At 52.3% G+C, this 25,303-nt stretch overlaps 11 protein-coding genes across 11 annotated transcripts; 4 read left to right on the top strand and 7 right to left on the bottom strand.

Annotated features, from left to right (window-relative positions):
- Nucleotides 1–248: 248 nt before the first annotated feature.
- HETIRDRAFT_48881 (uncharacterized protein) lies at nt 249–644 on the bottom strand (the record flags this gene model as incomplete). The annotated part of the gene is made up of 1 exon (XM_009549636.1): nt 249–644. A coding segment is annotated over one exon (396 nt), but the record flags the coding sequence as incomplete, so codon positions are not given.
- A 728-nt stretch (nt 645–1,372) lies between these two features.
- Nucleotides 1,373–2,080, top strand: HETIRDRAFT_103357 (uncharacterized protein; the record flags this gene model as incomplete). The annotated part of the gene is made up of 4 exons (XM_009550356.1): nt 1,373–1,457; nt 1,516–1,749; nt 1,806–1,896; nt 1,957–2,080. 4 exons carry the CDS (start codon nt 1,373–1,375, stop codon nt 2,078–2,080), a joined length of 534 nt encoding a protein of 177 aa, XP_009548651.1.
- A 476-nt stretch (nt 2,081–2,556) lies between these two features.
- Nucleotides 2,557–2,850, top strand: HETIRDRAFT_171378 (uncharacterized protein; the record flags this gene model as incomplete). The annotated part of the gene is made up of 1 exon (XM_009550355.1): nt 2,557–2,850. One exon carries the CDS (start codon nt 2,557–2,559, stop codon nt 2,848–2,850), a length of 294 nt encoding a protein of 97 aa, XP_009548650.1.
- Nucleotides 2,851–2,888: 38 nt separating this feature from the next.
- Nucleotides 2,889–3,960, top strand: HETIRDRAFT_477687 (uncharacterized protein; the record flags this gene model as incomplete). Its single annotated transcript, XM_009550354.1, has 5 exons — nt 2,889–3,027; nt 3,089–3,273; nt 3,326–3,537; nt 3,586–3,793; nt 3,870–3,960. The coding sequence occupies exons 1-5, from the start codon at nt 2,914–2,916 to the stop codon at nt 3,958–3,960; spliced, it is 810 nt and encodes a 269-aa protein (XP_009548649.1). The 5' UTR covers nt 2,889–2,913.
- Nucleotides 3,961–4,941: 981 nt separating this feature from the next.
- On the bottom strand, nt 4,942–9,242 carry HETIRDRAFT_322343 (uncharacterized protein; the record flags this gene model as incomplete). Its single annotated transcript, XM_009550353.1, has 3 exons — nt 4,942–6,423; nt 8,055–8,726; nt 8,847–9,242. 3 exons carry the CDS (start codon nt 9,240–9,242, stop codon nt 4,942–4,944), a joined length of 2,550 nt encoding a protein of 849 aa, XP_009548648.1.
- A 1,501-nt stretch (nt 9,243–10,743) lies between these two features.
- On the bottom strand, nt 10,744–14,370 carry HETIRDRAFT_386589 (uncharacterized protein). Its single transcript, XM_009550352.1, has 9 exons — nt 14,158–14,370; nt 14,000–14,108; nt 13,914–13,943; nt 13,690–13,857; nt 13,375–13,630; nt 12,659–13,324; nt 12,167–12,607; nt 11,633–12,111; nt 10,744–11,578 (listed from the first exon to the last, which is right to left on the bottom strand). The coding sequence occupies exons 1-9, from the start codon at nt 14,337–14,339 to the stop codon at nt 11,552–11,554; spliced, it is 2,358 nt and encodes a 785-aa protein (XP_009548647.1). The 5' UTR covers nt 14,340–14,370; the 3' UTR covers nt 10,744–11,551.
- Nucleotides 14,366–14,824, top strand: HETIRDRAFT_103360 (uncharacterized protein; the record flags this gene model as incomplete). Its single annotated transcript, XM_009550351.1, has 1 exon — nt 14,366–14,824. The coding sequence occupies one exon, from the start codon at nt 14,366–14,368 to the stop codon at nt 14,822–14,824; it is 459 nt and encodes a 152-aa protein (XP_009548646.1).
- Nucleotides 14,825–16,087: 1,263 nt separating this feature from the next.
- Nucleotides 16,088–17,288, bottom strand: HETIRDRAFT_322200 (uncharacterized protein; the record flags this gene model as incomplete). Its single annotated transcript, XM_009550350.1, has 5 exons — nt 16,088–16,220; nt 16,296–16,533; nt 16,655–16,884; nt 16,944–17,128; nt 17,187–17,288. 5 exons carry the CDS (start codon nt 17,286–17,288, stop codon nt 16,088–16,090), a joined length of 888 nt encoding a protein of 295 aa, XP_009548645.1.
- Nucleotides 17,289–19,064: 1,776 nt separating this feature from the next.
- Nucleotides 19,065–20,495, bottom strand: HETIRDRAFT_419706 (uncharacterized protein; the record flags this gene model as incomplete). The annotated part of the gene is made up of 5 exons (XM_009550349.1): nt 19,065–19,652; nt 19,704–19,850; nt 19,899–20,006; nt 20,066–20,215; nt 20,268–20,495. The coding sequence occupies 5 exons, from the start codon at nt 20,493–20,495 to the stop codon at nt 19,065–19,067; spliced, it is 1,221 nt and encodes a 406-aa protein (XP_009548644.1).
- A 1,525-nt stretch (nt 20,496–22,020) lies between these two features.
- On the bottom strand, nt 22,021–22,743 carry HETIRDRAFT_428394 (uncharacterized protein; the record flags this gene model as incomplete). The annotated part of the gene is made up of 1 exon (XM_009550348.1): nt 22,021–22,743. One exon carries the CDS (start codon nt 22,741–22,743, stop codon nt 22,021–22,023), a length of 723 nt encoding a protein of 240 aa, XP_009548643.1.
- Nucleotides 22,744–23,944: 1,201 nt separating this feature from the next.
- HETIRDRAFT_14934 (uncharacterized protein) lies at nt 23,945–24,613 on the bottom strand (the record flags this gene model as incomplete). The annotated part of the gene is made up of 1 exon (XM_009549604.1): nt 23,945–24,613. A coding segment is annotated over one exon (669 nt), but the record flags the coding sequence as incomplete, so codon positions are not given.
- Between the last annotated feature and the right edge of the window lie 690 nt (nt 24,614–25,303).

Genomic DNA, 25,303 nt, shown 5'->3' with positions numbered 1-25,303 from the left:
ATCGCGAGACCAGCTCGTCTTAGAAATGAATAGACACACGAGATCACAACACAGGAGTAATCATTAATGCGTCACATAAGTGCATAAGTGCTCATGGAAACTTGAAAGACGACTGGCAGAGTTGCCAATGTCGAACGTAAGGAAGCTGATACAGATAGTATGAACAAATGCCTCACCGTTATAGCTGGACTTCTTGCACTTCCTGTACTCTGTCCACTCAGCCTCTGATTCGACATATCCATAGCAGCCTAGTCACGACAGATGTGCGTGGCACCAAAACGATCCTCCTCGAAGTTGCGCGACATGAAATCCCCCGGTTCGAGGGCCAAGTCGGCTTGGCACAAGGCTTCTTGTCTGAGAAGACTAAGACAATGCTGGACATGCCGCCTTGGACCTTCGCCAGTGCTGCTGATCAATGCTTCATGAAAATTACGAAGGTAGTAGAGTTGGTGAAACATCGAGATGACGAGGGTGCGGTGGTCAGGACTGACCCGAACAAGACCGGTCCCGGCAGGTGAGTTGTATGACCATTCATCTCTGGCCTCGGGCTTGGTCAGAGAGTAGTGGGCACTCTCTTTGACCATTATCTCTACGAGACTACTGCGCTTCATAGGAAGAGAATATGGAAAGTCTTCACCTTCGAACGCTGCGGACCAAAGGCAGTGAGTAAGACATCATAGCCGAGTGAGGTCTACTACCGCAGGCTCACAATATGCACGTCCGTCTTTGCGTTCGGCTCCAGGTACCGCAAGATCGATGGTCTGCACCAAGGCAAGGAGCGAGGATGTGAGAGCCACAGATATAGCACTTAGGATGACGAGTAGATATCCAGCACGTCTATTCTCGAACATTGTCTGAAGCATGCCGAGGACGCTGACGAAGTGTCACAGGTGAAGTCGAATGTTGTTTTCGTCGACTCCGTGAGCTTCTCCAAGGTGGGGATCATAATGGGGACATAGTGGACGCGTCTTTCATGGCGCTTCGTACGGACATGATACAGAGATCCCTGGTGGTGATTTTTTTTTTCATATAGGACATAACAGTCTCGTAGCAACTCTAGATGCGGTGCATAGTCGTACAGGGGTCAGCCTAGTCAACATCAGAAGAGAAGGACGGTTCGAGGTGATATATGAAGCGGCCTGGAGATTCTAAACCTCGGTAGAAGAACGGGGCGCCCTTTTCAAAACAGGAAAAAAGGCGTGCGGTGACTATGCAGCACCAGGAGATCGCTAATGATGACTCACGCGACACTCTTTCCTTCGTTTTTCTGATCAGAAGATCCTCGAGCTGTAAATGTTCGGGCATTCTGCGGCATCATACCGAGTGAAATGATGGCAGTTCATAGTTGCTGACCATCAAGCCATCAAGGGTCATGAGTCAGACCGTTCTGCGTCGATCCAACCCCTCCTCCCCTCCCCAGCGGCTACGCTGCGCACCAGCTGCCCACCTATCCATTGGTATCAAGCCCGCATCCCTCGCTGCAACTAGCTATCATATTTGAAACGAAACGACTAGTCCTGCGCGCATATCGCGAGTCAGACATAGCTCTCCTCAATCTCCTTGAGGACTATGATGTGCTCAAGGCAATGACCATTGACTATGTTGTGCCCGGACAGCGCCAGCTCATCGAGATGTGGATAAAGCTGCCGTTGTATGTCACGATCGTGCACAAGGAGACCGAAAAATTTATGGGGATAACGGCGTTGAAAGTGAACGTGCCGAAGAACTGCGACGCAGAGCTGGGGATTTGTATCGGGAAAGAATGGTGGGGAATGGGTATGGGACAGAGATAATGCAATGGCCAGTCGGGTATGCTTTTGAAGGAATGGGCCTTCGTCGCTTGTCGCTGGGTGTGCCCCAGTCGAACAAGCGGGCAATCGCACTCTATGACAAAATGTGGGCCTCCTTGATGCCTTGTTAGACTCATCATCGATGATAATTGTACCATTTTGATAGAGGTTTCGTTTGCGAGGGCGCAAAACGAGAGGCACTGTTGGATGAAGGAAAATGGGTTGACATCATATGGATGGGGATGCTGGAGACGGAGTATCGAGTGCGGAAGCTCGAAACAGCGAAGTAGGCGTGTCGCACGTATTGTCGTCAATGATTGTTGTCGTTCAGCGTGCGATTTTTGCACCTGTGAATATGCTTGCTATTCCGTCGAATGATGGTGCCTTGAGAAGAGGATACATACCTAGCGTCGGAGAGTGACGATCTGAGCGCAGGGCCGACACGTTCGGCATGGGTCGGTCCCGGAGCCGTCTTTCAATTTTATGACAATCCTCGCAGGGCCTGCCTCTTAGTTGTTTGCTGCTTCTGCCATGGCATGCACCTCTTCACGAATCCACAGCACTTTTTGACATCTTTTATGGACCCACCACCAACAAGAATTCCTGATTTTTGCTAACAAAAGGTTAGTCTCGAGCTGTCTGAGGATTTTGTGCACAAGGTCTGTACGAACATCTTGTGTTTTTCAATCGCTGACTGGTTCTCTCTTTCAGCTATCCTCAAACAACATGTTTCTGTGCCCTCTGTCCATCCTACACTAGAAATCTCATGGCAAAGATGGTTGCTCATGGCCGAAGTTCGCAGACCCGTGTTACTCTGTTAGATGCGCATCGCAATCAATCATATTTTCCGGGTATCCCACCGATCGAATCTTCCGTATCGATCTCTAGAGTGTCGTCTTGGAGATTGTCTGAGGTATATAAACCACCGAAGGGGGTAACTTTGCAGCAAATGTGGTCCATTGTTGCACTCATGTATTGCTGCCAGGTCACCTTTTTCGGAATGGCCGCAATATCGATGCTGGAGAGTGGCGTGGGACTGCAGAATGATATTTGGGTTTGATAGCGCTACCTAATGTTCAACACTCTCCTTGCGACCTTCACTACTCCAGCCATCTCTGGCCAAATGAGCATACAGTCCTCAACGCCGCATTTGCCCCGCGATCCTCGCTTATATATCGATCGGATCCTACGTGCAACTGCCGAATTTTCAAACTGGGACCCGCTGAAGAAGATACAAGTAAGACTTCGATCGCTCCCGTAGTTGCAAACACTGTTGACCATATGATATTTGATTCAAGGTGGGAGACTATGGAACCGTCAATCGGGAGACGGGCGTATTTGATATAGAGGGAAATGTTTACGAAGACTTTCTTGATCCTGATCAGAAGGGATCATATCAGAGCATCGTAGAGGATCCCGAGGACTCGTACGTAGCAAACTCGAAAGAGGTGACGCGAAACGATATAGATTCAAAATCAGATCCGTGAGTCCTTCGCATTCGCAGAATAAGGGAGCGGAACTTATCTGTGCACAAGGGATGTTCCTGGCCTCGCAGAGGCGTCTATCAAAGGCGAATGGGAGTTCCACGGTGACCGCGATGCTCTACTCGTGATGTATCGCCCGCAGAAGACGAGCGTTCCAAGGTCGTTGCTCGACTATTTAGAGGGCAACACCATTTTTGAGGACAAATCTGTCGTAACAAGTTTATACTCGTGTTCCGGGTACTTCTTCTTCCTTGGCGACGGAAGTAAGTGGCATCTTGAAACCCGTACTCAACTAATGTGTCCTTTCACAGAGAATCAAAAAGTCAAGCTTGGTTTACGCACTGAAGACGTTGATGGCAAAGCCAGCACTGGATGGTGGCAGGAACATGACGGGGGTATACACAAGTCAGGCTTCAACCCAGATGGACACCCTATCTTCGTTCCGCTCTTCAATCTCAAGATCATCGCTGTGATACGCACACGCTATCGTGACAGCCCTATTCCAAAACTTGAAGATAGGTGAGATTGATCCACATTCATGGTGGTGCGTCTATTGACGATGTAACTTTTCATTTGAACCCCCGCATCTGGACAGGTGGATTACCATGCCTCGACCCTGGAACATACTACACGTAGATGGAAAGGAATGGGAGGAGACGGTCAGCATGTCTCCATCTTTTTTGTGACAATGGTCATCTGACATCGTATTCACAGATGCCCGGCCTCGAGTCTTGGAAAGCAGAGGAAAGAAGACATTAAGGGCTCGATCGAGGGCGGCGAGGCTCATGATGATTAGTTACACCCGTTCGTGAATTTGACCGCAGCTTATGGTGGCCTGTATCAGTTTTGTACAATGTGTATCGCCTGCGTCAAATATGCTAACTTCTCCAGACCGACTGTACCATTATCAAGATCTCCAAGCTCCACTTCCGAGGCTGATCTCTTAGCTGTATCACAGATCATTGAGACCTAGACGAGCAACGCATAGGACAGTCTCTTGGTCAGGATTAAGCATTTTGACTCAATGTCAAACACGTTTTGAAGTCCAGTGAAGTGTGTATTGAGGTACTCCACAATCTTGGCCACAAGGAAGGTTGGATGGGCGTGATGAGATGTAAGGCCTGTAAGGTGTCGAATATACTGGAGAAAGAAAATCGGGAGCGCTAACCGCGGAAGCAGTGATTTGGGGATCAGGCTGATGCCGGTTTAGCACATTTGTATTTGGATCTATTTTGACCGTCTCGTTCATCGGACGGCCATGTTAAAGTCGCGTAACCTCTGAACCGAGCTTGCGGCTGCTTTCAGGCTGCTCATGCGTGTTCTCTTTGATATCATATGTTAGGTGTAACTGATTTTCCACCGCGCCTGTTTGAGTCGCTTATCTCTCTCCCATTCTCCGAGAACTGTGATCTCACCTAGGAGTAGGGGCAGGTTTACCGTCTCTTCACTGAAATGGAGACGTCCTTCCACAGCCCGCCGTTTGTCATAATGTGAGTATATTCCGACATTTACTTAGTCTAAATTTAACTCTGTCCGATTAGAAGTCTAAAGTTATTCTATAAGGCTTAATAGGACGCCAGATATACCCGCTCTCGCTTGTCTCTTCCATTCCTTGACCTGATATATTTCTTTTAAAGCCATGCCCTCGGTGGTCTCCAGATCTCGTCTCAGACGCTCGATCCAGGTTCCATCACGGCCGAAGGTAGGCCCAATCGAATGTCCATTAACTCCACAAGCATTGTGGAGGCCCTTGATCGGGTTGGATCGCCGGGGGGAAGGAGCGCAGCGGCGTTGCGCAAAACGACTATGGCCTCGTTCAGGTTTACAACATTCTCCGTCTTTTCATATCGAGTGCGAAGAGCGGAAGCCAGCGTGATCAAGCGGTTAGCACGTCTCCCACATTGATTCGTTGGAAGGATGGTCAGCGACCTGCCGAGTCCAACAATTGCCGCATCCAGGTCCGCCAGAACCAGCGTTTGTCGGAAGCGCTCGGTCAGGTAGAGCGCGAGGAACCCTTCGAACTCAAATATAGCATCGAGATCGCTTTCTCGCTTCCTGTGCGCGAGCTGCGCGATCCCGGTGCGCCATGTGATTATTGCCTCATCGAGATCTTGGATGTGGCCCGTTCGTTTATGGCGCTTTCCCAGCGCGATGGCTAGGCTTCGGCAGCGAATGCGTGGATCGTTTGGCCCGTTTCCGCACCTTGCTTGGGCATCGCGCAATACCGATATCGCCTCATTCATGTCTACGTTTCTCGATGTCTGCTGGAAGCGAATCAAAAGCTGCGTTCCAAGCCTGCACAGATGATCAGACCGTAAGGTATCGTACTGCGGAATGACAGAGAGGATTCGACGGGCTAGCCGGATCGCCTCCTCCAAATTCCCGAACTGGTGCTCGCGCTCGAACTGAATGGCCAAGGCATTGGACAGGGACGCCATGGTCTTGGTCCATAGTGGATGCTTCGGCTCGAGGACGTAGAGCAGCCGTCGCAGGGCGGCGACCAACTCGTGCAAGTGACAAGTACGCTTTGTTTCTTGAAACAGGAAAAGCGAGTATTGGACCAAGGAGGACAAGGTTCTCGGGAGATCGGGATGGTCCCAAGGTAGGAGAAATATTTTCCTGTGGCAGGTCACGATGATCTCTTCGACGTCCGCAAGCTGCCGCGTCCGCTCGTGTCGCATGATCAAGTTCTGCAGGAATCTGTTCAGCAAGACGTACATGGTGTTGTCGTCGCATCGGAGGACCGCGAGCGCCTCGCGCTGGGCGACGATGGCGCCGTCCAAATCCGCGCCCTGTCCCGTCAGTCCAACGCGCGCCACGAGCTCGTGCGCGAGATTCGCCAAGTTAGCGGGGCGGTGGGGGTGGCCAGAGGGCAGAAGTGCGAGCGCGGACCGTCGGGCGGCGATGGCATCATCCAGATCTACATTCGCAACCGAAGATGCTACCGACACCACCGCCGTCCGAGAGCGAGCGGCCAACGCGTCGGCCAGACGCCACAAGAATTCTGCACGATACTCGTGATCGGCGGTCGACGGGAGCGCAAGTACGTCGCGCCAAGCGACGATCGATTCGTCAAGGTCCGCGCTAAAGCCTGCCTCCTGGTGACGCCAGTACAAACACTGCGCCATGAAGTAGAGCAGCATGTACCGCTGCGGATGAGAGGGAACGATGCGCGCGAGCTCGGCACGGAGAGCCGCGAGCACGCCGTCGAGGCTCATCGGCGGGAATGTGCTTTGAGCGGTCATGACCGACCTGGCGACGAACGTGAGTAGTTGCAATGTACGATCTGGAGGCGGCGCTGTGCCGGCATCGCTGTCGTTGTCGTCGTTGTCGTCGTCGTTGTCGTCGTCATATTCGACGGTCTCTTCTTCGCCCTCGTGGTCGACAGTGGTCTCTTCATCGTATTGGACGGCTACTTGTCTGTCGTTGACATCATCGGCTATATGAGGGAAGGAAGCGCCGTTTGCATTTGTGATCTTTTTGATATCGGTTTCGAGCTTACCGTCTGTCTGTACTGTGTCGCCGGGGTCGACTTCTGCATGTTCGAGGACGTTGTCGGTTACATCGTCATTATCGATAGGGGTAGGGCTCTGCCAATTGCCAGACGCCTTCAGGATGTTTTCAATGTAGCCGTCCTTCCAGACAGCCTCGAACAGATTATCGATAAGTGTCTCATCTGCCCGATTTTCCATAAGGATATTCCTACTCCGGCCGCTGTCAGCCAACTCCCCTGAGGTCAAGACGCGTCCAAAACAGACGTACTTTGTATATCAATGGTGTTGAGCGTATATGTTGCCAATGCCACAAGTGGTAGATTTCTCTAGGTGAGTTTAAAGCCACCAAAGACAGGACGCGCTGATCACGACATGTCGTCACGCGCCTTGAAACGTGCGTAGCAGGTCAGCGTTAGCAACAACAAGTCAAAACAGGATGAGTCCAATGAACACAGAGACAAGAAACAGGAAGTATCAGTGCTCACCGTGTTTGCGAGCTTTGGCAGGCTTACTCCTAGCGGTTCAGCGAACCCAGCGTGCACTAGCACAGATCCAATAGAGCTTTCATGATTCATAGATCCCTCGTGGCCAGGCTCCTTCTTTACCGCTGAAGATCTCTGCTGGTTCGCAGCTGCGAACGCGAGCTGCACAGAAGTGTCGTTGTAGTTGGAATGTTTGCGCATCATCGAGCGGCTAGGAGAAGAGGGGCGAGGGGGGTTGAAAGTAGTTCGCTCTTCCTCTCTGGGCGTCGTGCGCTTTATGATATCGATCAGTACCCTTATCGATTACCCTCGAGCCAGCCAAAAACAGGCAATGCAGGACAGGCACAACAAAGGAAGAGAGGGACACGAGCCTGGGTTTCAAACAGGCCGTGCTGGACGGCCATCGATATGGTTTGACAATGTTGACCAGGGTACACACATTTCCGTGTACATCCCATCGTTTTGAAGGAATAAGAAGAAAAGAACGGAGAAGGTCATCAGCTCCCATAATGCAAGTTGAAGCTCACCGTATCTACCCTGAACTAGGAATCGCCTGTGACTCACGTTGTCCGTGGAGGCACAAGGGGGACCAGATGTCGCTACGACCCTTCAAGATGGATGGACGGGAATGAATCACGCAGGTATATAGTCAGATCGGGCTCGGAATCCGTGCCCTCGTCATCGGGTGTCTAAGGCACAACCACTACCACAGAGAACTCTAGGTACCCACTACCAAGTGCCTGGCAAGCGGTATCGAGCGTCCAGTGCTCCGCGAAGTATTGTCGAGGCTTGAGATCGGTTCACGTCATCGTCTTCGGGAAGGGTATTGAGCGCGTCAAACAGCAGGCCAATCGCCTCTTCCAGATCCAAGATACTCCCTGTTCCGTCAAATCGTTCGCGGAGGGCGCAGGCAAGCACGATGAAGCACGTGGCACGGCGCTTCAGCGGCTCGTCGGCAAGAAGCGCCAGGGAGCCGCGCAAGTACTCAATCGCCTCGTCCAGGTCTGCGAGCGCCGCCGTCTGTCGGAAACGCTCTCTCAGGTCATCCGTGAGGAGTCCTAGGAGCTCGAACGTCTCGACCCGTTCCTGAGGGGGCTCGAACAGTGCGAGCGCATCGCGCCGGGCGATGATGATCTCGTTCAGGTCCGCGAACTGGCGCGCCGACATGTAGCGCGCCTGCAGCGCGACGGCCAGCTCGCACAAGCAGGCGCGCATCTCCCGTCGGTCCGTCTTACAGACGGCGTATGCATTGCGCAAGACAGCGACCGCCTCATCGAGGCTCGCAGCGTCGCCGACGCACCGGAAATGCGCGACCAGCTGCGTCCCGAGCCTGCACAGATGATGGGATCGCAGAGCATCGTCCAGCGGAACGGCGGCTAGCACGCTGCGCGCAGCGGTAATCGCGCCCTCCAGGCCTGTAATCTGGCGCGAGCGATCGAATTGTGCAGCTAGGGTATTGGACAACGCGGCCGTGAACTTGACCCATCGTGGGTCCTGCGGCGGGAGCACGTCAAGCAGCCGTTGCAGGGCGAGCACGACCTTCTGCAAGTGGTCGGTTTGGCTGGTCGCTCGAAAGCAGCTGGTCGAATACCTGACCAAGGACATCAGGGACTCCTGGAGGTCGGGATGGTCCGGAGCCAGGAGGGTGATCCTCTTCTCGCAGGTTGCGAGGATTTCTTCGGCGTCCGCGAGCTGCTCCGTCCGCTCGTGGCGCACGGCCAGGTCTTGCATCAGCTTGCCAAGGAGGAAATACACGCCAGGGTCATCGCACGGGCAGACCGCGAGCGCCTCGCGTCGGGCGCTGATGGCGTCGTCCAAATCCGCGCTCTGCCCCCTCAGCTCAAAGCGCGTCATGAGCTCATGCGCGAAGCTCGACAAGATCACCGTACGCTCAAGGCGGTAGCAGGGTATGAGTGCGAGTGCCTCGCGCCGGGCGGTGATGGCACCGTCCAGATCCGCATTCGCCAATGGCGACGGCGGCGACGGCGCCATCCGAAAGCGGGCGGCTAACGCGTCGGCCAGACGCCATGAGAGATCTGAGCGGTCGTCCCGGCTGTCCGTCGACGCGAGCGCGAGTGCCTCTCTCCAGGCGTCGATCGATTCGTCGACGTCGATGCTGGAGCCCGTCTCCTGGTGGCGCTGGAACAAATACTGCGCCTTGAAGTAGAGCACCAAGCGGTAAAGCGGATGGCGGGGGGCGATACGCGTGAGCTCAGTGCGGAGCGCGGCGAGCGCGTCGTCGAGGCTCATCCGCGGAAGTTCACTGTGGATGGCCATGACCGACTTCGTCACGAAGTTGAGCACTTCCAAAGTGCGGTCGGGGGTCGACGAAAGGGTCGATCCACGACGCACCGGGAGACTGTCCTTCTCGTCCTCATCGTAATTGCCATCGTGATCGTCGTGTGCGGGGTAGAACGCACGAGCACCAGCCGTTTTCCAGGCCACCTCGCGATCCTGCATGAAGTCACCGTCCTGCCACAGCGCCTCGGAGAAGCACTCGACATCCCCGTCCTCAGAATCCCCGTCCTCGCCCTCGCCAAGCATGTCCTCATCTCCGTACTCTCCTCCTCCGCCAACCTCAACAAAAGCCGGCCCTCTTCCTACTTCTGACAGCTCGGAAACCTGTCCAAGGCCACCGCGATGCCACGCACCTCCAACACGGTACTCGACGTGCCCATCCCCGTTTCCCATAGATTGATCCATAGCAGTGTTATAGCCGTGTAACTGTTGGCAACGCGCATGCACGATCGAAACCAAATGACGCGCGCGCACCCGAGACCCATCCATCAGTCCCCGTCCAAACCATCAGCCCACGCCCCAAAACTGCAGACGCACCTCGTAAAAACCAATCGCAAGCCAGTAGAGTCCAAGAGCAAGCGCGGTCTGCCACTGCCACCGGCCACCGAGTGACCACAGACAGGCCGAAGCCCCCTGGCACGACGCGGCGGATCTGGGCGTCCCACAGCACGTCGCCATCGCGGGCCCACATCTGGAGACGCGCCATGACAGTTCCTCAAGCCGACGCGCCGAACTCGAGAGAGGGTACGCACGTAAAAAAAGACGACCTTCTGGCGCCGCCGCGTCGCCGGCTTGGAGGTCCGGGCGCCAGCCCTCGCCAGGAGGCTCGAATACAAACGCACGAAGGCATGCCGCCCCATAGATAGCCGCCACGTCGATCGAGCCCTCCCTAACACTCACTCACCTTGAGTGACTATCAGCCATCCAGCCGCTGTCTGCTCTTCTTTTTCGCTGATGGTTACCAGTTCGACGAGGACCAGCAACAGGCGGCAAACATTCGCCATTAGTCGAGCCATCTCGAAGCGACATGCTAACGGCCAGAACGAAGGCCCAAGCACGACTCTGAGTCGGGCCCAAGACACACACGAACAAGAAGAGCGCGTGGCCTAACCCCAAGATGTGCAGCCGAGCGGTCCAACGATCTCTCTCACCTTGGTCGCCTCGCTCACGAAGGGTTCACGCAGGCTCATCTCCAAAATCTTAAATGCGGATTTAATAACACCCAATCACAACTCGTCATTCAACCGCCCACGCACGCACGCTCACCTGCCTTCTCTCGCCGTCAAACATCGATCACACACGAATGCATAACCAAACGCGACCCACTACTTGTAGCGACAAATACGAGTACTCTACACAAACGCAAGAAGACCGACCGACCGGTTGACTGACTGATAATGGACTGACAAACGAGAGAGACGAGATTGGGTCCTTGGGAACGACGGTTTGAAAAAAAAAGACGAGTCAAGAATAAAAGAGGATAGGAAAACCAGACAGAGCAGAATAGCACAGGATCCAAACCGATCGACCAGACGAAAACAGGACAGGACAGAACAGAGAATAGAAGAGCGACCTCCACGGGCTGCCCGCCCTTCGTTTCCACGCGTCTCTCAGAGAGGCCAAGCGACACTGGCTGGCGTGTACGCGCGCGCCCAACAGCGGCGGCTGCGCCTTCATCGTCGTCGTCGTCGTCCTGTCGTCGATTCAGAGTCAATTCAGATCAAATTCCCCGTCCGTCCGTCCGTCCGTCCGTCTACCCGTCCGTGTCTTTGTTGTGTACATTACGATGCGATCGAATGCGATGCAGGTGATAGGGTCGCGAGTCAGTGAGTGGATGGATGAAGGGAGGATGGATGAGGGTTGCGAATGCGCGATCGTGCGGTCATGAGTGTGTAGGATGATAGAGATGAAACTGAGCCCGTTCTGGCACACTCGATTCTAAGAGAGGAAGGAAGAAAGAAAGCCAGCGCCGAGCCGTCTCTGTAGGAAGACGGATCGTGCATTTACTGGCCCTTTGCCTTCGCTGCCATCTATCAAACAGTAACCGTCAGCCCCGCCCACTCCCGATAAACGGCGAGACTCACCAAGTTCAGCGCCGAGCCGGCCTTGAACCAACCGATCTGGCCCTCGTTGAATGAGTGCAGCAGCTCAATGTCCTCGCTGTTGCCGTTCTCGTGGCGCAAGCGCAGCGTCAGGCTCTTGCCGGGCGCGAAGCTCTCGAGCCCGAGGATGTCCACGCGGTCGCTCGGCTTCACCTTTTCGTAGTCGGCCGGGTCCGCGAACGTGAGCGCGAGCATGCCCTGCTTCTTCAAGTTCGTCTCGTGGATGCGCGCGAACGAGCGCACGATGACCGCGAGACCGCCAAGGAAGCGCGGCTCTAGTGCAGCGTGCTCACGCGACGAGCCCTCGCCGTAGTTGTGGTCGCCGACGACGACCCACTTGATGCCCTTCTCGCGGTACTCAGCAGCGACGGTCGGGACGGGGCCCCAGGTGCCGGTGATCTGGTTCTTGATCTTGTTGGCCTCACCGTTCTCCTCGTTGATCGCACCAATAAGACAATTCTCTGTCATCCCGAGCGATCAGTTAATGTCCACACAACGCCGCGACGAGTGACTCACGGGAAATGTTCTCAAGGTGTCCACGGTACTTCAACCACGGTCCACCAGCCGAAATGTGATCCGTCGTGCACTTGCCCTTGACCTTGATCAAAACGGGGAGGTTCTCGGGAGTCTTGCCATCCCATGCCTTGAATGGAGAGAGGAGCTGGAGACGGTCGCTCTTGGGGTCAACGGCAACCTGGACGGACGCGCGGTCAGCGGGAGGAGGCTGGAAGGTGTCCTGGCCAGGGTCGTAGCCGCGCGGAGGGAGCTCGTGGCCGGAGGGATCGGTGAACTTGAAGGGCTTGCCGTCAGCGCCAATGAGAGAGTCTGTGAGCGGGTTGAAGCTGAGGTCGCCGGCAAAGGCCATCGCGGTGACGATGTCGGGGGAGGCGACAAAGGCGTGCGTGGCGGGGTTCGCGTCGTTACGGCCGGTGAAGTTACGGTTGTACGAGGTGATGACTGCGGAGTGTCAGCTTGACGTGTTGCGTGTAACAGACACCTGTCACTCACTCGAGTTCTTCTCGCCCTTCTTCACGTCTTTCCTGTCCCACTGACCGATGCAGGGACCGCAAGCGTTGGCAAGGACAAGGCCACCGGACTTTTCAAACGCCTCAATCTGACCGTCGCGCTCAATGGTAGCGCGGACCTGCTCCGAACCGGGAGTGATCGTGAACTTGGACTTGGTAGCCAGACCGTGTTCGGCAGCCTCGCGGGCGATCGACGCAGAGCGGGACATGTCCTCGTACGACGAGTTGGTGCACGAGCCGATGAGGGCAACCTTGAGCTCTGAGGGCCAGCCGTTCTTCGCGACCTCGTCCTTGAACTTGGAGATCGGGGTGGCAAGATCGGGAGTGAAGGGACCGTTGATGTGAGGCTCGAGCTCGGAGAGGTTGATGTCGATCACCTGGTCGTACTCGGCGTCCTTGTCAGCCTGGAGGTTGTGCGAGAACCGCTGCGCGTACGCAGCGATGTCAGCGCGCTTGGTGGCCTTGAGGTAGTCGGTCATACGGTGGTTGAAAGGGAACAATGAAGTCGTCGCGCCAATCTCAGCACCCATGTTGCAGATCGTAGCCATACCAGTGCAAGAGAGGCTTTCGACACCAGCGCCCTTGTACTCAACAATCGCGCCAGTACCGCCCTTGACCGTGAGGACACCCGCCACCTTGAGAATAACGTCTGGTGTTCCGGAATGAGCGCCGATCGCCGCCAAGAGGAGAGACACCTACCCTTGGGAGTCGTCCAGCCGCTGATTTTGCCTGTGAGGTTAACACCGATAACCTTGGGGCACTTGAGTTCCCAAGGGATATCCGCCATGACGTCAACAGCGTCGGCACCGCCAACACCACACGCAATCATACCCAAACCGCCGGCGTTGGGGGTGTGCGAGTCGGTACCGATCATAAGACCACCAGGGAATGCGTAGTTTTCGAGAATAATTTGATGAATGATACCAGAGCCGGGTCTCCAGAAACCGAGACCGTACTACGAACATAGAGCGATAAGAATGGCAAGGGAGAGGAAGATGGAGCGGCGGGACATACTTTTGCGGTAGCCGTGGCCAAGAAATCGTACACCTCCTTGTTGATTTCCTTGGCACGCTGCAAGTCCTTGACACCGCCGATCTGCGCCTCAATCAAGTGGTCGCAGTGGACGGTGGTGGGGACGGCAGCGGTGTCCATGCCAGCCGACATGAACTGGAGAAGGGCCATCTGGAATAGTGACGTCAGAGACCCGGTCAGAGTTCAATCTGCGTATGATAACGCACCTGAGCAGTCGCATCCTGGCAAGCTACTCGCTGGAGGTTTCGCGAGCATGAGAAAGCTGTATAGCACACAAAGGGTGAACGCTTACGTCTGGGCGGAGCTTGAGGTAGCTAACACCGCGGGTGATGTCCTGGTTATGAGGGTCGTCAAGATGGCCGTATAGTATCTTCTCGGAGAGCGTCAAGGGGCGTTGCAGCCTTGAGGGAATGAGCGAGGGCACGATGTAGGGACCAGAAAGAGAAATACCTCTGGCGGACGATGGCAAGGTTGTCCTCGATGCGCTGGTAGTTGATGAAGGCGCCCTTCTCGAGGAGAGACATGGGGACCTTTGTGTCGCCAATCTTGCCCTCTACGGCAGTGGCCATGCCTGCCGCGAGGCGCTGCGCAGAGCGCCACGCATGGGCTGTGCGTGAGGTGAGGTTGAGCATCGTCGCTGGGGACGACGACGACGGCGATGTGGATGATGAGGAGAGAGAAAAGAAAACGGCGTACCGGAAGCCAGCGCCTCTGTTTGGCCTTTTATTTGGCTCCTCGGGCGTCCTCGGCGCCCAATCGCGTCGCTCCCTTTTGCCCGCTCGGCAACCTCGGCGCAGCGGAAAATCGTTGGCTCAAATCACGCTCATCCGCACAGCGGCCGTCCCTCCGAACAACACACAGCTCACAAAATAGCACCGCGGGGAATCCCCTCTTCTCAGCGTTCCACCCCGCATTATTTCACGCTCCACAATACACATCGTCGCTCACCCATCGCCGACGACACCAGACACCCCAGCTCCCCATTGGTGCCGCTGAGACGCCGTCGGACACCCTCGCCGACACCGTGCCGGTAAGCAGTGACTCGACAGCGCAGAAGGACCTGCAGGCGCCCGCCCTGTGGATGCGCACTTTGCCCGCATCATCCTCTGCCCAATAGCCAGTGCCCCTGCGGGGGACACACGCGCAGGACATCGCGTATCCTGTGTCACCCCGGCCACGACGGCCAATCACGTCCCGGCATGTCAGCATCATCAGGCTTGCCCCCCTCTCCCGATGGTCCGACCCGCGGTGCCTCATAAACGTACTGGCTTCCTTCGAGCGCTGTCGGGTCGGACAGTGGTCGGACCCCTCTTGGATTTTAGACCAGGCTCTGTGGGGCTGTTCGTACAGCCCCATTCACATTTCCACCAGGACCCACAGTTCAACATCACCGATGTCGTAATGGCGGCAGGCAACCCACTGTCAATGTCCACAAACAGCTGGTATACTCTTCCACTTGGAAAGATACACCTCACCTCGCCAACCTGTTTTTGCTGCGCCATTGTAACTAGCCGGCAGCTCAAAATATTGCGCCGCTCTAGCTCCCTCGAACTTGCTTCGCTGACCCCGTCCCAGCCACTCACAGCCTCCATCCCTCTCTAACCTGCTCTCGAACCCAAATACCCGGTCAGTAAGCAGTCGATCTTGGATCCGCGCCCGCCTATCTTCTCTCGAATGATCGTTAATGTGGATCCCTGCTTGCCACATCCGACCGTCATCCTTACATAGGCACCCCGTCACTGGCTCTTGAGCATGTAGATGGGCTGTCAGAAGGCACTTCAACGTGCATCGCAGACCGTGGATAGATAGATATGTTGCCAGCACCGCGTATGCGATGCACTCACTATCACGCGCAGTCGTGAAAACCAATCGAAAAAGGGATGAACCGTGTCCATCTTTCTCTCCTAGAAGCCATCTTTCGTTAGGGCTTGAGGAGATGGAGAGCGGATGCTCCGGGCACACTTTGCGGTTGGTATCCCCAACTGCACCGCCTGCGTCGCGCCCCGACAGTCGGTTCAACGCAACGAGTAGATCCGTTTTGCATCGCTCGGGGGGAATCGCTGATATGAAGCAGAACGATCTGACTAGAGTCGAGTTTCCCTCCCTTCTCACCGCGAGCTTGACAGCAGAAACTCATTGGCAATCTGTCGTGGTCGGTGTATAGGAAAAGATGACTCTTCATCGGCTAAGCACAGCTGCGTACAACGGAATCCATTCAAGTCGCGTTTTCTATGTTCGGTACAGATGTATATAGGTGTATGTTCATGCATCACAAGCGCACTTAGCTCAAAAATTGCAGTTGATTTGGGAGGGGGGGTATATTTCTCACTCCTCATCTGTATTTTGTATCCGCTTCTCATCTGTATTGTGTACCAGCTTCTCATCTGAACCGGGTACCTGTATATGACGAAGTTAGCTCATCGCACTCATCCTGCCAGCGTCTACCCACATCGTCCTTGAATTCCTGTCCTTCCTCATCAAGCGGGTGCCACGGCACGGGGGAATCGATCCACCTTAGAAGTCGCAAACAAGGTGTTTGTAAGTTAGAGATCGAGCACTTGCGATGAGGGTCAGAAAACAGAATTCACTCATCGTCAGCCATAGCCCCAGGCGGCGGACTGTCCCGGTATCGTATGCGAATGGGAGTCTTCTTCAGTTTGAAGAGCGGCACAAACGTGTGCTTACCCTCCGGGTGGGCTGCATCTTGGTATACTCCTGCATCGTACTCTTTCCACCATTCTCCGCCAACTTTGCCCCCTGCTGTGGCGCCGGGTGCCGACGGTATCGGCGTAGTTACGTGGAAGGCTAGTCTCAGTTTCTCGTTATCTGATCGAAGCAAATATTGGGTCAGCCAGTGCACCATCATCACGCCCATAGGCAGTAAAATGAAGAAACTAGAGCGTACGATTGTACGACTCCCACAAAAAGCAGAGAATAGCGGACTCACTTCCTGCAGACATGTACAAACTATACGCTGGACATGTGTGTATCTCTGTCACAAGGCCCTTCTCTTTGAAAAGGGAGCCTTTTTCGTTCAACGGGGAAGAGGTGATGTATTCGAGAAGCTCCGCAGGCATACTTTCTATGCGCGAGTGCGACATGATGAGCAGCGCACCGCGTTTGCCGCCAAACTGCCATTCGCCTTTGATCGAGGCGTCTGCGATCCCTTGGACGCCCCTGGTTTTGAGTGGAACATGAAGCAAGACGGAAAAGAGGGCCGAATATAATGCGCTCACACTTGGGGGGTCACCTCAAAACCCGTACGCGCGACCACATGCGAGGACACGGTGTAAGACAGCATCGGGTACCCTATATTTGGAGGAAACAGCGCTGCCTTCTCCGCTGTGCTCGAATGCTTGTATACGTTTCCTTCGACCTCAAATTCTCCCGTCTTTCGGTTGATGTGGCCATAATCTCCTACCTGAACGGTATCAAAACATTGGACTGTGTATATGGGAAAAGTAGGAACACTGTGGCACCTCGATCTTCTTTGATGGATCCCAATTAGCATATTTCGCCGTTTCCCTATGTATAAGATCGATGTATTTGCGGGAGGCGATGTGCGATCGAAAACTGAACATGATACCCTCGAATCGTATGAGATATGGGGGGGGGGGGGGGGGGGGGGGGGGCGAGCGAGGGTGGTGGGTGATGATGCCTCGAGGACAGCCTCATACCGCGATGGACGGAATCTTTTCCACGCCACACTCTAATCCGATGTCGTAGCGCCCAAATGATACCGTTGCAGCTGCGAGCGTGTAAAAAGGAAACAATAACTGCAGGGGCGGTACATGACTATAGTACATGGGACGGCGTCATGTATTCATCGCGTGGATCGAGGATGGTAGTGACGAGTTGAAGGTAAAGGAAGAAGATCAGCTATTTAGCGACGGGAGACGGAATGTGAGATTGTTATTCTTATTCTGAATCGTTCATGACTGACCGACGAAGATCCGTGTAAATATGCGAGATAATGGGACATGTGTATGTTTACAGATCCCCGTGCACTCGTGCACCCCGTCGACTCTTCAAAGGCAAGGCCAATCTGATTGAAAGTCCACCTCTCAGATCATCCGGCTGAAATACGGATAGCGAGTCGACATTCCAATGATGGAATCCATTCATCAGTGTGCACTTGGAGGACAAACACGTAACAGACACGCCGATATTTCTCATTGGGCCAATTCCTCCCCCCGCATAGCATGGCATAGGCATTTAAATTCGACCAGACCGCGCTCTGACCGAGTAGTGGATGCGGGATGAAGATGAAGGCAACGACCCTGTCGCAGTTGAAAAGAATGCTGTCCTGACATCGCGATGAAATGGAGAATACTCAAGGCGACATGATGCTAAGATGCCGTAGAACAGAAACACTGTTTCAGTATTTCACAGGGTACCGAAGGACGCCTATTTTCGTGTCAATCCTGGTTCTATCAGTGTTAGTGCTTACGGACCTTTCAAAGACGGTTAGAGTCGTCTTACCATTTACCGCCCAGAAGATGTCCAGCCAGAGGCTGAGTGCTCATAAGAATGTATGAACAAGGGTTAGTGCGAGAGCACTAGTCCGTGACCTTCAATGTGACCACTTTGGGGCCGCTACAAAGCATCTTATTTCCTTTGACGAGTGACGTGCCCTGGAAGATCGACCGGAGGAGCAATAGTGGCTACGCTGCGACAATCGATATATGAAGGATCTGAGAGAAACCTTGCGCGACACAGGACGAGAGAAAGTAGGTGTTCAGTTACCCGGATATTACCGTGACGTGTACACACATCAGCCGGAGATGGCCGGTTACAGCCGGAGATATCCGGTTGTCTCAGTACTTTACTCAATCAATTACAAATATAAACTGAATATTCCTGCGGGACACTGCCCCGAGATGTCTAACACCAGATATCACCGTCCGGAGACAGGCTCAGATGATTGGTCATAGTCGTACTCTAAAAGATTTACACGTGGTCAGGATCGAACCCAGCACACTCAGAGTGAGCCCACTTTACTAAATCAACCCTAGCCACTCAGCTACTCCGCCTTGTACAATGTTGCGGTAAATATTAGATGACCTACCCCTACCACCTCCATGACCAATAACATGACACTTATTCATAGGTTAAATGGCCAGATACCTCTCGCACAACATCCGGTTATATCGTACACCTGCATATGCAAGATGTTCCATGAATATGATAAGTTAAAATATTGTTTACTATACGGGATCGAACCCCAGCCTCGCAGACTAACCCCTCTCACGCACGGCGCGCTAACCATTCCACTATTTCAACATGACATATTATTCTCCATTATCGCTGTTATACCTTTCCGGTTACACTAGTAATGAAAAAAAAATACATTTCATTCACCATTCCCATGTGAGATCATAAATCTCTTTTCCGTCTTCTATAATCAAATGCGGTGTCACAAGTTCATCAGCGACTGGGGCCTCTGATATAGCACGATAGACATTGATCGTGCGCTTGCCCTTTGCGGCTGCGTGTGCCTTCCGTCCCGCGACCACTTCCTTCTCGTCAATCGACAATCCAGACGACCCTTCCATAACCTCCACTTCCTCAATCCCCCGTTTTTTCCCAGCCCGCTTATTACCCACCTCTCCTGCCTGTACACCGACACTTTTGTGCTCCACAACCAGACTGTCTTCGCCCACCTTCGCTCCCTCGATCCCATCCGCCAATCGCTGGATCTCTGCACCCAACCCTACGCACCCCGGAGTCCCAGCTAGACGGCCCAAAATAGAATGTTCCCGCTCACTCACCCAAATCTCCTTGTCAATGTTCAAACAGATCTCCCACCTACACTCCTCTCCATTCCATCGGTCCCACCGTTGATCCCGACGCAAACCCATTTCTGCCATGATGCGCCTGTGCTCCGTGAATTTGAAGAACGAATATGGAGCCTTGCACAACACTATTTCTGGCGTAGCATTAGCCTGAAACAATGTCAGCAAACCACTATTGCCCCGATAGCAAGTGAGACTCACGGCTGTCCACATAACGACTCGAACCCAGCGGTCGAGACCGTTGTTTGTGTGCAAGACCCCCCCTCCCTCGTCCTGTGAATCCTCCGCTCCCTCCCCGAAGAAGTCATCCATCGACGGCACCGGACTCGTCAATGTGTGACCACCCCACTGCAAGCGATGAGCGCGTGCCAACCTCAGACAATGTCCATCACTTACCACCGGGCTACTTCCTCCCTCAGTACCTTCGCTCATCGTAGTACCTTGCGACTGGCTGAATTGCGCCACGGTCTTTTCTCGAGCGCCTCCGCGTCCCGAAATTTTCGCCTCCAAGTCATACCATCGGTCAATAAAATGTATGCATGTGAAACTCCATGTGCACTTACTTCTTTATTGAATGTCCTCTGGAGGACTTTTGCTAGCTTGCCATCACCGCAAATCCTTTCATCATCTGCACGAATTTCTTCGATGCGCGCAACCTGCTCGGCAGGCGGTAGATCTTGAGGCGGGTACCATAGATCGTCGCAAATACGACACTGTATATTTGATCGTGGAAAACACACAAAAAATGATGTCGAACATACTCACTATGGAGATCCACTCTCCCGCATGACCTTGTTTGAAGACGAGTCGCAGAAACACACAGCGTTCCTCCCGACACCTGCGACACTCAACAGGGGTGTTGGGACGACGGGACATTGATCCTTCCTGGCACGCATGTTTGAGACGAGCAGAGTATCGGCTGCGAGAGACGGAGGGAACAGCGCGACTGCGCCTGGGAGTCGCCTGAACACCGGGGGACCATGTGCGCACCATGCTGCATGGAAAAAAACATCCGCACGTGCCTTTTATACTCGAGCATCGGCGCGCGGACCATGTCTTTGCAGGACCTCAGGCGGGTCCCTCTTTTTACAGGCACATTTCACTCTCTTTCTAAAAACGCACATTGACTTTGCACCAGCTCGGTCTCCAATCCATCCAGGCTCCTTAATCCACCTCCACCTTCGAATACCCGCCCCACCGCTTCCCCAACCTGTCGCAGATGTTAGCTCTCGTTTCAAGAACCCCTTGCCATTGCCCACTTACGGATCTTCGCCCAACAGCCTGCTAGATGGTTGACGATCTCTGCGTTGTCGCGGTGAGGAATGGTTTCTCCCCTAGATACGATCGGGGTTTCCTGTTTTTCCGGATGTACCTAGTGTTCGTTTGATTGCTGTTCTAGATGATACCTTCTGGTGTTGGCACGATACACAGATGTTGGTCACAGTTATAGGCAATGATGAGAATATCCTGAGCTATTTAGCGAATTTCTGAAGTGGTGCCGGACCACTAACAAAGACAATACTCCGTAAACGTTGAGAATAAAGAGGAGAGGCTTAAGAACTTTGTGATTCAAGTTGCTGAGGTGCTACACAGATTGAAGGCGAGCTACTAGTTCGTCTAGTATCCCTACAAGTCTTGCAGCTTATCTCCAACTGATATCACTCAAAGAACTTATTGACTGGCACTGACTGACTGAGTAAAAGTAAGAGGGAGAGATGGTCTCTGCCTGAAGCAGGACATTCAGCCTCCTTATATACTATTTCAAGTGGGAATCTCCTTCCTAGTATATACAGGCTGAGTAGAGTCATTGTGAGTCACAAAGAATGCTGTAGAAATAAAAAGAATTAGGAGGAAAGCAGAGGAACAGAAAGGAAAGTAAAAGAAAGGCTCAGAATGTGGTAGAATATTCCTTCAGCTTCCTTCAGAACTGCTCAGAACCTTCCCCTCCTTTCAGCTTGGAATGCCCTAGACCTTGCCCCTTTCCTAAACATTCTCCATCCTTCTACTAAAGCTCCCTTCTATTCTACCAGATTCCACTGCTTTCTTTCCATTCCTTATTGTCTTGCCATGGTCTAGCCCTTTCTGAAATAGACCCTAGGCTCTGGAATCTGTCCCAAAAGCGAATTATAAGTATGAAAAGGGATAGGAAATCAAGTTTAAGTGGTAAAATACTCGAAAAATATGTAGAAAATCGGAATTAAATGTCCTGTCCCTTCCAGGTTGTTTCTCTTTTCTTTCTTCTAGTCAGATATTCTGCCCTCCATTCTACCATCACTATTTGATGCCTAACAATGTGCGAGCGCGACATCCGCGGGGCACTAGCATTCAACCGTCCCCGGTTGACGGTATATTCTTTTTAGGCTACGTGATTCCATGATTTCAAAAAAAGAAACTTGGAAGTGCTAATGAATGTTAAAAAGATTGTTGAATCGTGATACCAAAGGCATGTCCATAGAAACTCAAAAGGGAAGAAAGGATAGACTGTAAGAATGTTTATGGAGCATACCGTAAAACAAGATTAGGCATGACGAAAGCGACGAAATATCTGAGCCCCTGCTCCTCCTAATGCCCGCCTGGTGATTTCCTCCACATCCTCAGTAGATGTTACTTCCCGTTCACGATCGGCAATAAAAAGAGCACGAATGTACTCGCCAAAGTTATGATACAGAGCGTATCCCATGGGAGAGGGTGAGTTGATCCGATGAGTAGAGGCGATAACGACGATCTGCTTGCCACTTGCTTTTCCTGAAAAGACCACAATCCTATCATCCCTCCAGATTCTCTGCCCCAGGACAATTGACTGATAGTCAAATACTCCGTTTTCCTTCTTTTCGATAACGTCAATCGACACTCCTTCCTCCAACCATACTCCATCTCGCTCTGTAATCACTGTTACTCCCATCATTATTCCTCCTGCCTGCATTGGTGGCATCCAAATTCCAGGCTCCACGGGGGTAATTGCTATGGTACCAGGCACATTAACTGGTGTTTCTGGAACAGTGATGGATGGTGCGAGTAATGCGAGGTCGACACGGTGTATAGGTTCAGATAAAATAGATGAGAATGAGCGTGGGGGAGGAAATACTGATGCAACATCAATCAAATCCGGCCGTGGGTGAGATGGAACTATAAGTGGCTGGAAGTCCACTGGTGGCTGAGGAAAGATGGTGCTCCGCTTGCGGAATAATGATCGAGGGAGAGTATTCCACCACGACAACTGATCACTGTGGTTAGTCGACATGATGGTTGATACTTGACACGCTTAGTTAGCCTTAATATATTGCCATAGATTATGCTCCCTTCTTGTAATTTGTCCATAGCCAAGCTTTTGAACCCTTAAAGCCGCGACCGCTCTAGATTTTCCGGTATCAACCTTGTGTCGCCACCACATATGCTCCTAAATGCTGAAACCGTCAGCTGTATCTTCATAAGTTCCTGAGTAAAAGTAAACTGATAATAAAATGACAAAAGGCAAAAGTGGTATGAAAATTGTCTGCTCCCCATAGTTATAGTAGAAGAGATTTAAGAGAAATAAGAAAGATTATCTGTTATACTGCCATTCCTTGGTCTCCTTCTCGTCACGCTGAAGTCTGGAAATGAACGCAGTGTGCTCAAATGAGCTGTCAGCTATCTCGCCAAGCCTTGGCACAAACTGTAAGTAAGGACGAGCAAAAAATAGGGTAATGTCTGGCATTCTGAATGAATAAGTGAGGATGCCCATAACATCTGCTGCTACGCTAGGCACCAGAATATGGTCTGCCCACCAGTTAACTTTTCCTGGTTCTTCGCTCCGCACTGATCCTCTAAACAAGCTCACCATCGGGTCTGTTCCCAGATACTGCTGAATATTCACCTCCATCCATGCATCCTCTTCTTCACATCTGGTCAGCAACTGCCTCCCTTCCCATACCGCATCCAGTCCTGCTTTCTCCAAAATCCATACCTTCTTTTCTATCCTTAATCCTCCAGGCACATTGAACAGATTAATCAATCCACGTGTTAAGGTGGGCGCCGCTGAACATAGAGTTGATGGGTCCCCTTCCATGTGCTCCATGATACAGATCGTCCCTGTCGTCGAGCTCTGTCCGGTAGTTACCGGTATAGCGCTATAGGGATAGATATTGATTCCCTGACCAATCTTAAGTAAAGGTTTCATGGCAGATGAGATAGACGACGTGTTACTGAGGGTGAAGATGATGGCGAGTGGAACGAGGAACTTTGTTTTACAACTTCCCTGTTTCTTTCTCCGTTCATTCCTATGTGCGCTTGTGTGTCCTGATTTTCCGAGCTTCCTTTTTTAATTCCTTGGCATCAGGCTCATGTTAATCCACGTCTTCTTTATCACCGTTCTTCCAGCTTCTTTTCTATTTTTAGTCTTCCTCTTCTGAGCTGCTGTCTTTAGGTTCGGTGCTCCCTCCTCTGTATCTAGACTGCATGATTCTTTGCGCCTTCCTATCTCTGGCAATATATGGTAGAATCCTAAATGCTGCATATTTTTCCCTCATAATTTCCCCGCTTAATTCGCTAAGAATGTAGGCGCCGCCTTGATTACGTCGTACTATTTGATAAGGCCCTCTGTATCTTGGCTTGGCCTTCCTGTCTAGACTCTTTTCTATTTCTGTGTGTCGCACCAAAACCAAGTCACCCGGATCAAATGGTCCAAATTGCATCCGCTTTTGGAACTTCTTCTCAAACTTCTCTTTTGATCTGATCCTAAACTTTGTCAGCTGGGCTGCTGCTCTATCCAAATCTGTCTGCCGCTTCTGGATTTGCCGCATCCTCAAAGTTAAAAGATCTGCTCTTGACATACCACTTTTGAAGCCTTTCACCAAAAATGTAGATTCTGTTAAGTCAAAGGGCAGAACTGGGTGAACCCCATGTAAAAGATAGTATGGCGAGAATCCTGTGACTTTGCTGATTGTGATCTTATCAGCGAAGAATGCTTCTTGTACCTTTTCTGGCCACTTCGCAATGTTTCCTTCGCAGGCCTTGACAATTGATTCTCTGATAATAAAGTGCCCTCTTTCAACGACTCCATTGGCTTTAGAGTTATAGGGTGAGATAGTGATTTGAGGGATTCCCATTCGTTCCAAAAGAAGCTTGAATGCTCCTTTGACTTCTGATCCATTATCTGTGACGACTTCGCCGACTGCTCCATAACGACAATAGATTTGTTCCCAGAAGAATTTCATCAGTGTCTTAGAGTCTGCCCTACGCAAGGCCCGTCCTTCTGAGGCTCTAGATAAATCGTCTCTGGCTGCTACAATATATCTGTATCCTTTAGCAAGCGGCATGAGCATTATGTCAACATAAATCTTACTCCAGACCGTACTAGGTGTCGATATTGTCAAAGGCACTTCAACTCTTCTAGTGCTTCTGATTTGGCATTCATGACAAGATCGCACATGGTGACGCACGTCATTGAACATATGCGGCCAAAAGAACCTGATCCGGATAGTTTCAAACACCGCTTGTTCTCCTCTGTGCCCTAATCCTTCATGCGCTCTTGTCAGAATATCTAACCGTTGATTTTTGTCAAAGATAACTTTTAAGGGTGGCTTATCTCCATTCCTTTTGAACATATTGCTTTTCTGAATAAAAAATTTGGTAGCTTTCTGTATAAACCTCCTATCGTCTTGGGTGGATTTAACATATTCCGGATATTGAAGTGTCTGCAGAAATTTGAATATGTCCTGTAGATTCTTTTCCTGAGAGATAGCTGCTGCAAATGTAGATGGAAGGTCTTCTACTTGATAGCTTCTTGTCTTTTGAATGGCTCCTGTTGGGTATTCTTTCCCTAC

Source organism: Heterobasidion irregulare, assembly GCF_000320585.1.
Source record: "Heterobasidion irregulare TC 32-1 unplaced genomic scaffold scaffold_07, whole genome shotgun sequence".
NCBI classification, from domain to species: Eukaryota; Fungi; Basidiomycota; class Agaricomycetes; order Russulales; family Bondarzewiaceae; genus Heterobasidion; species Heterobasidion irregulare.
Note: the sequence above shows the minus strand (reverse complement) of the source record. Positions and strands in the feature narration are given on the sequence as shown.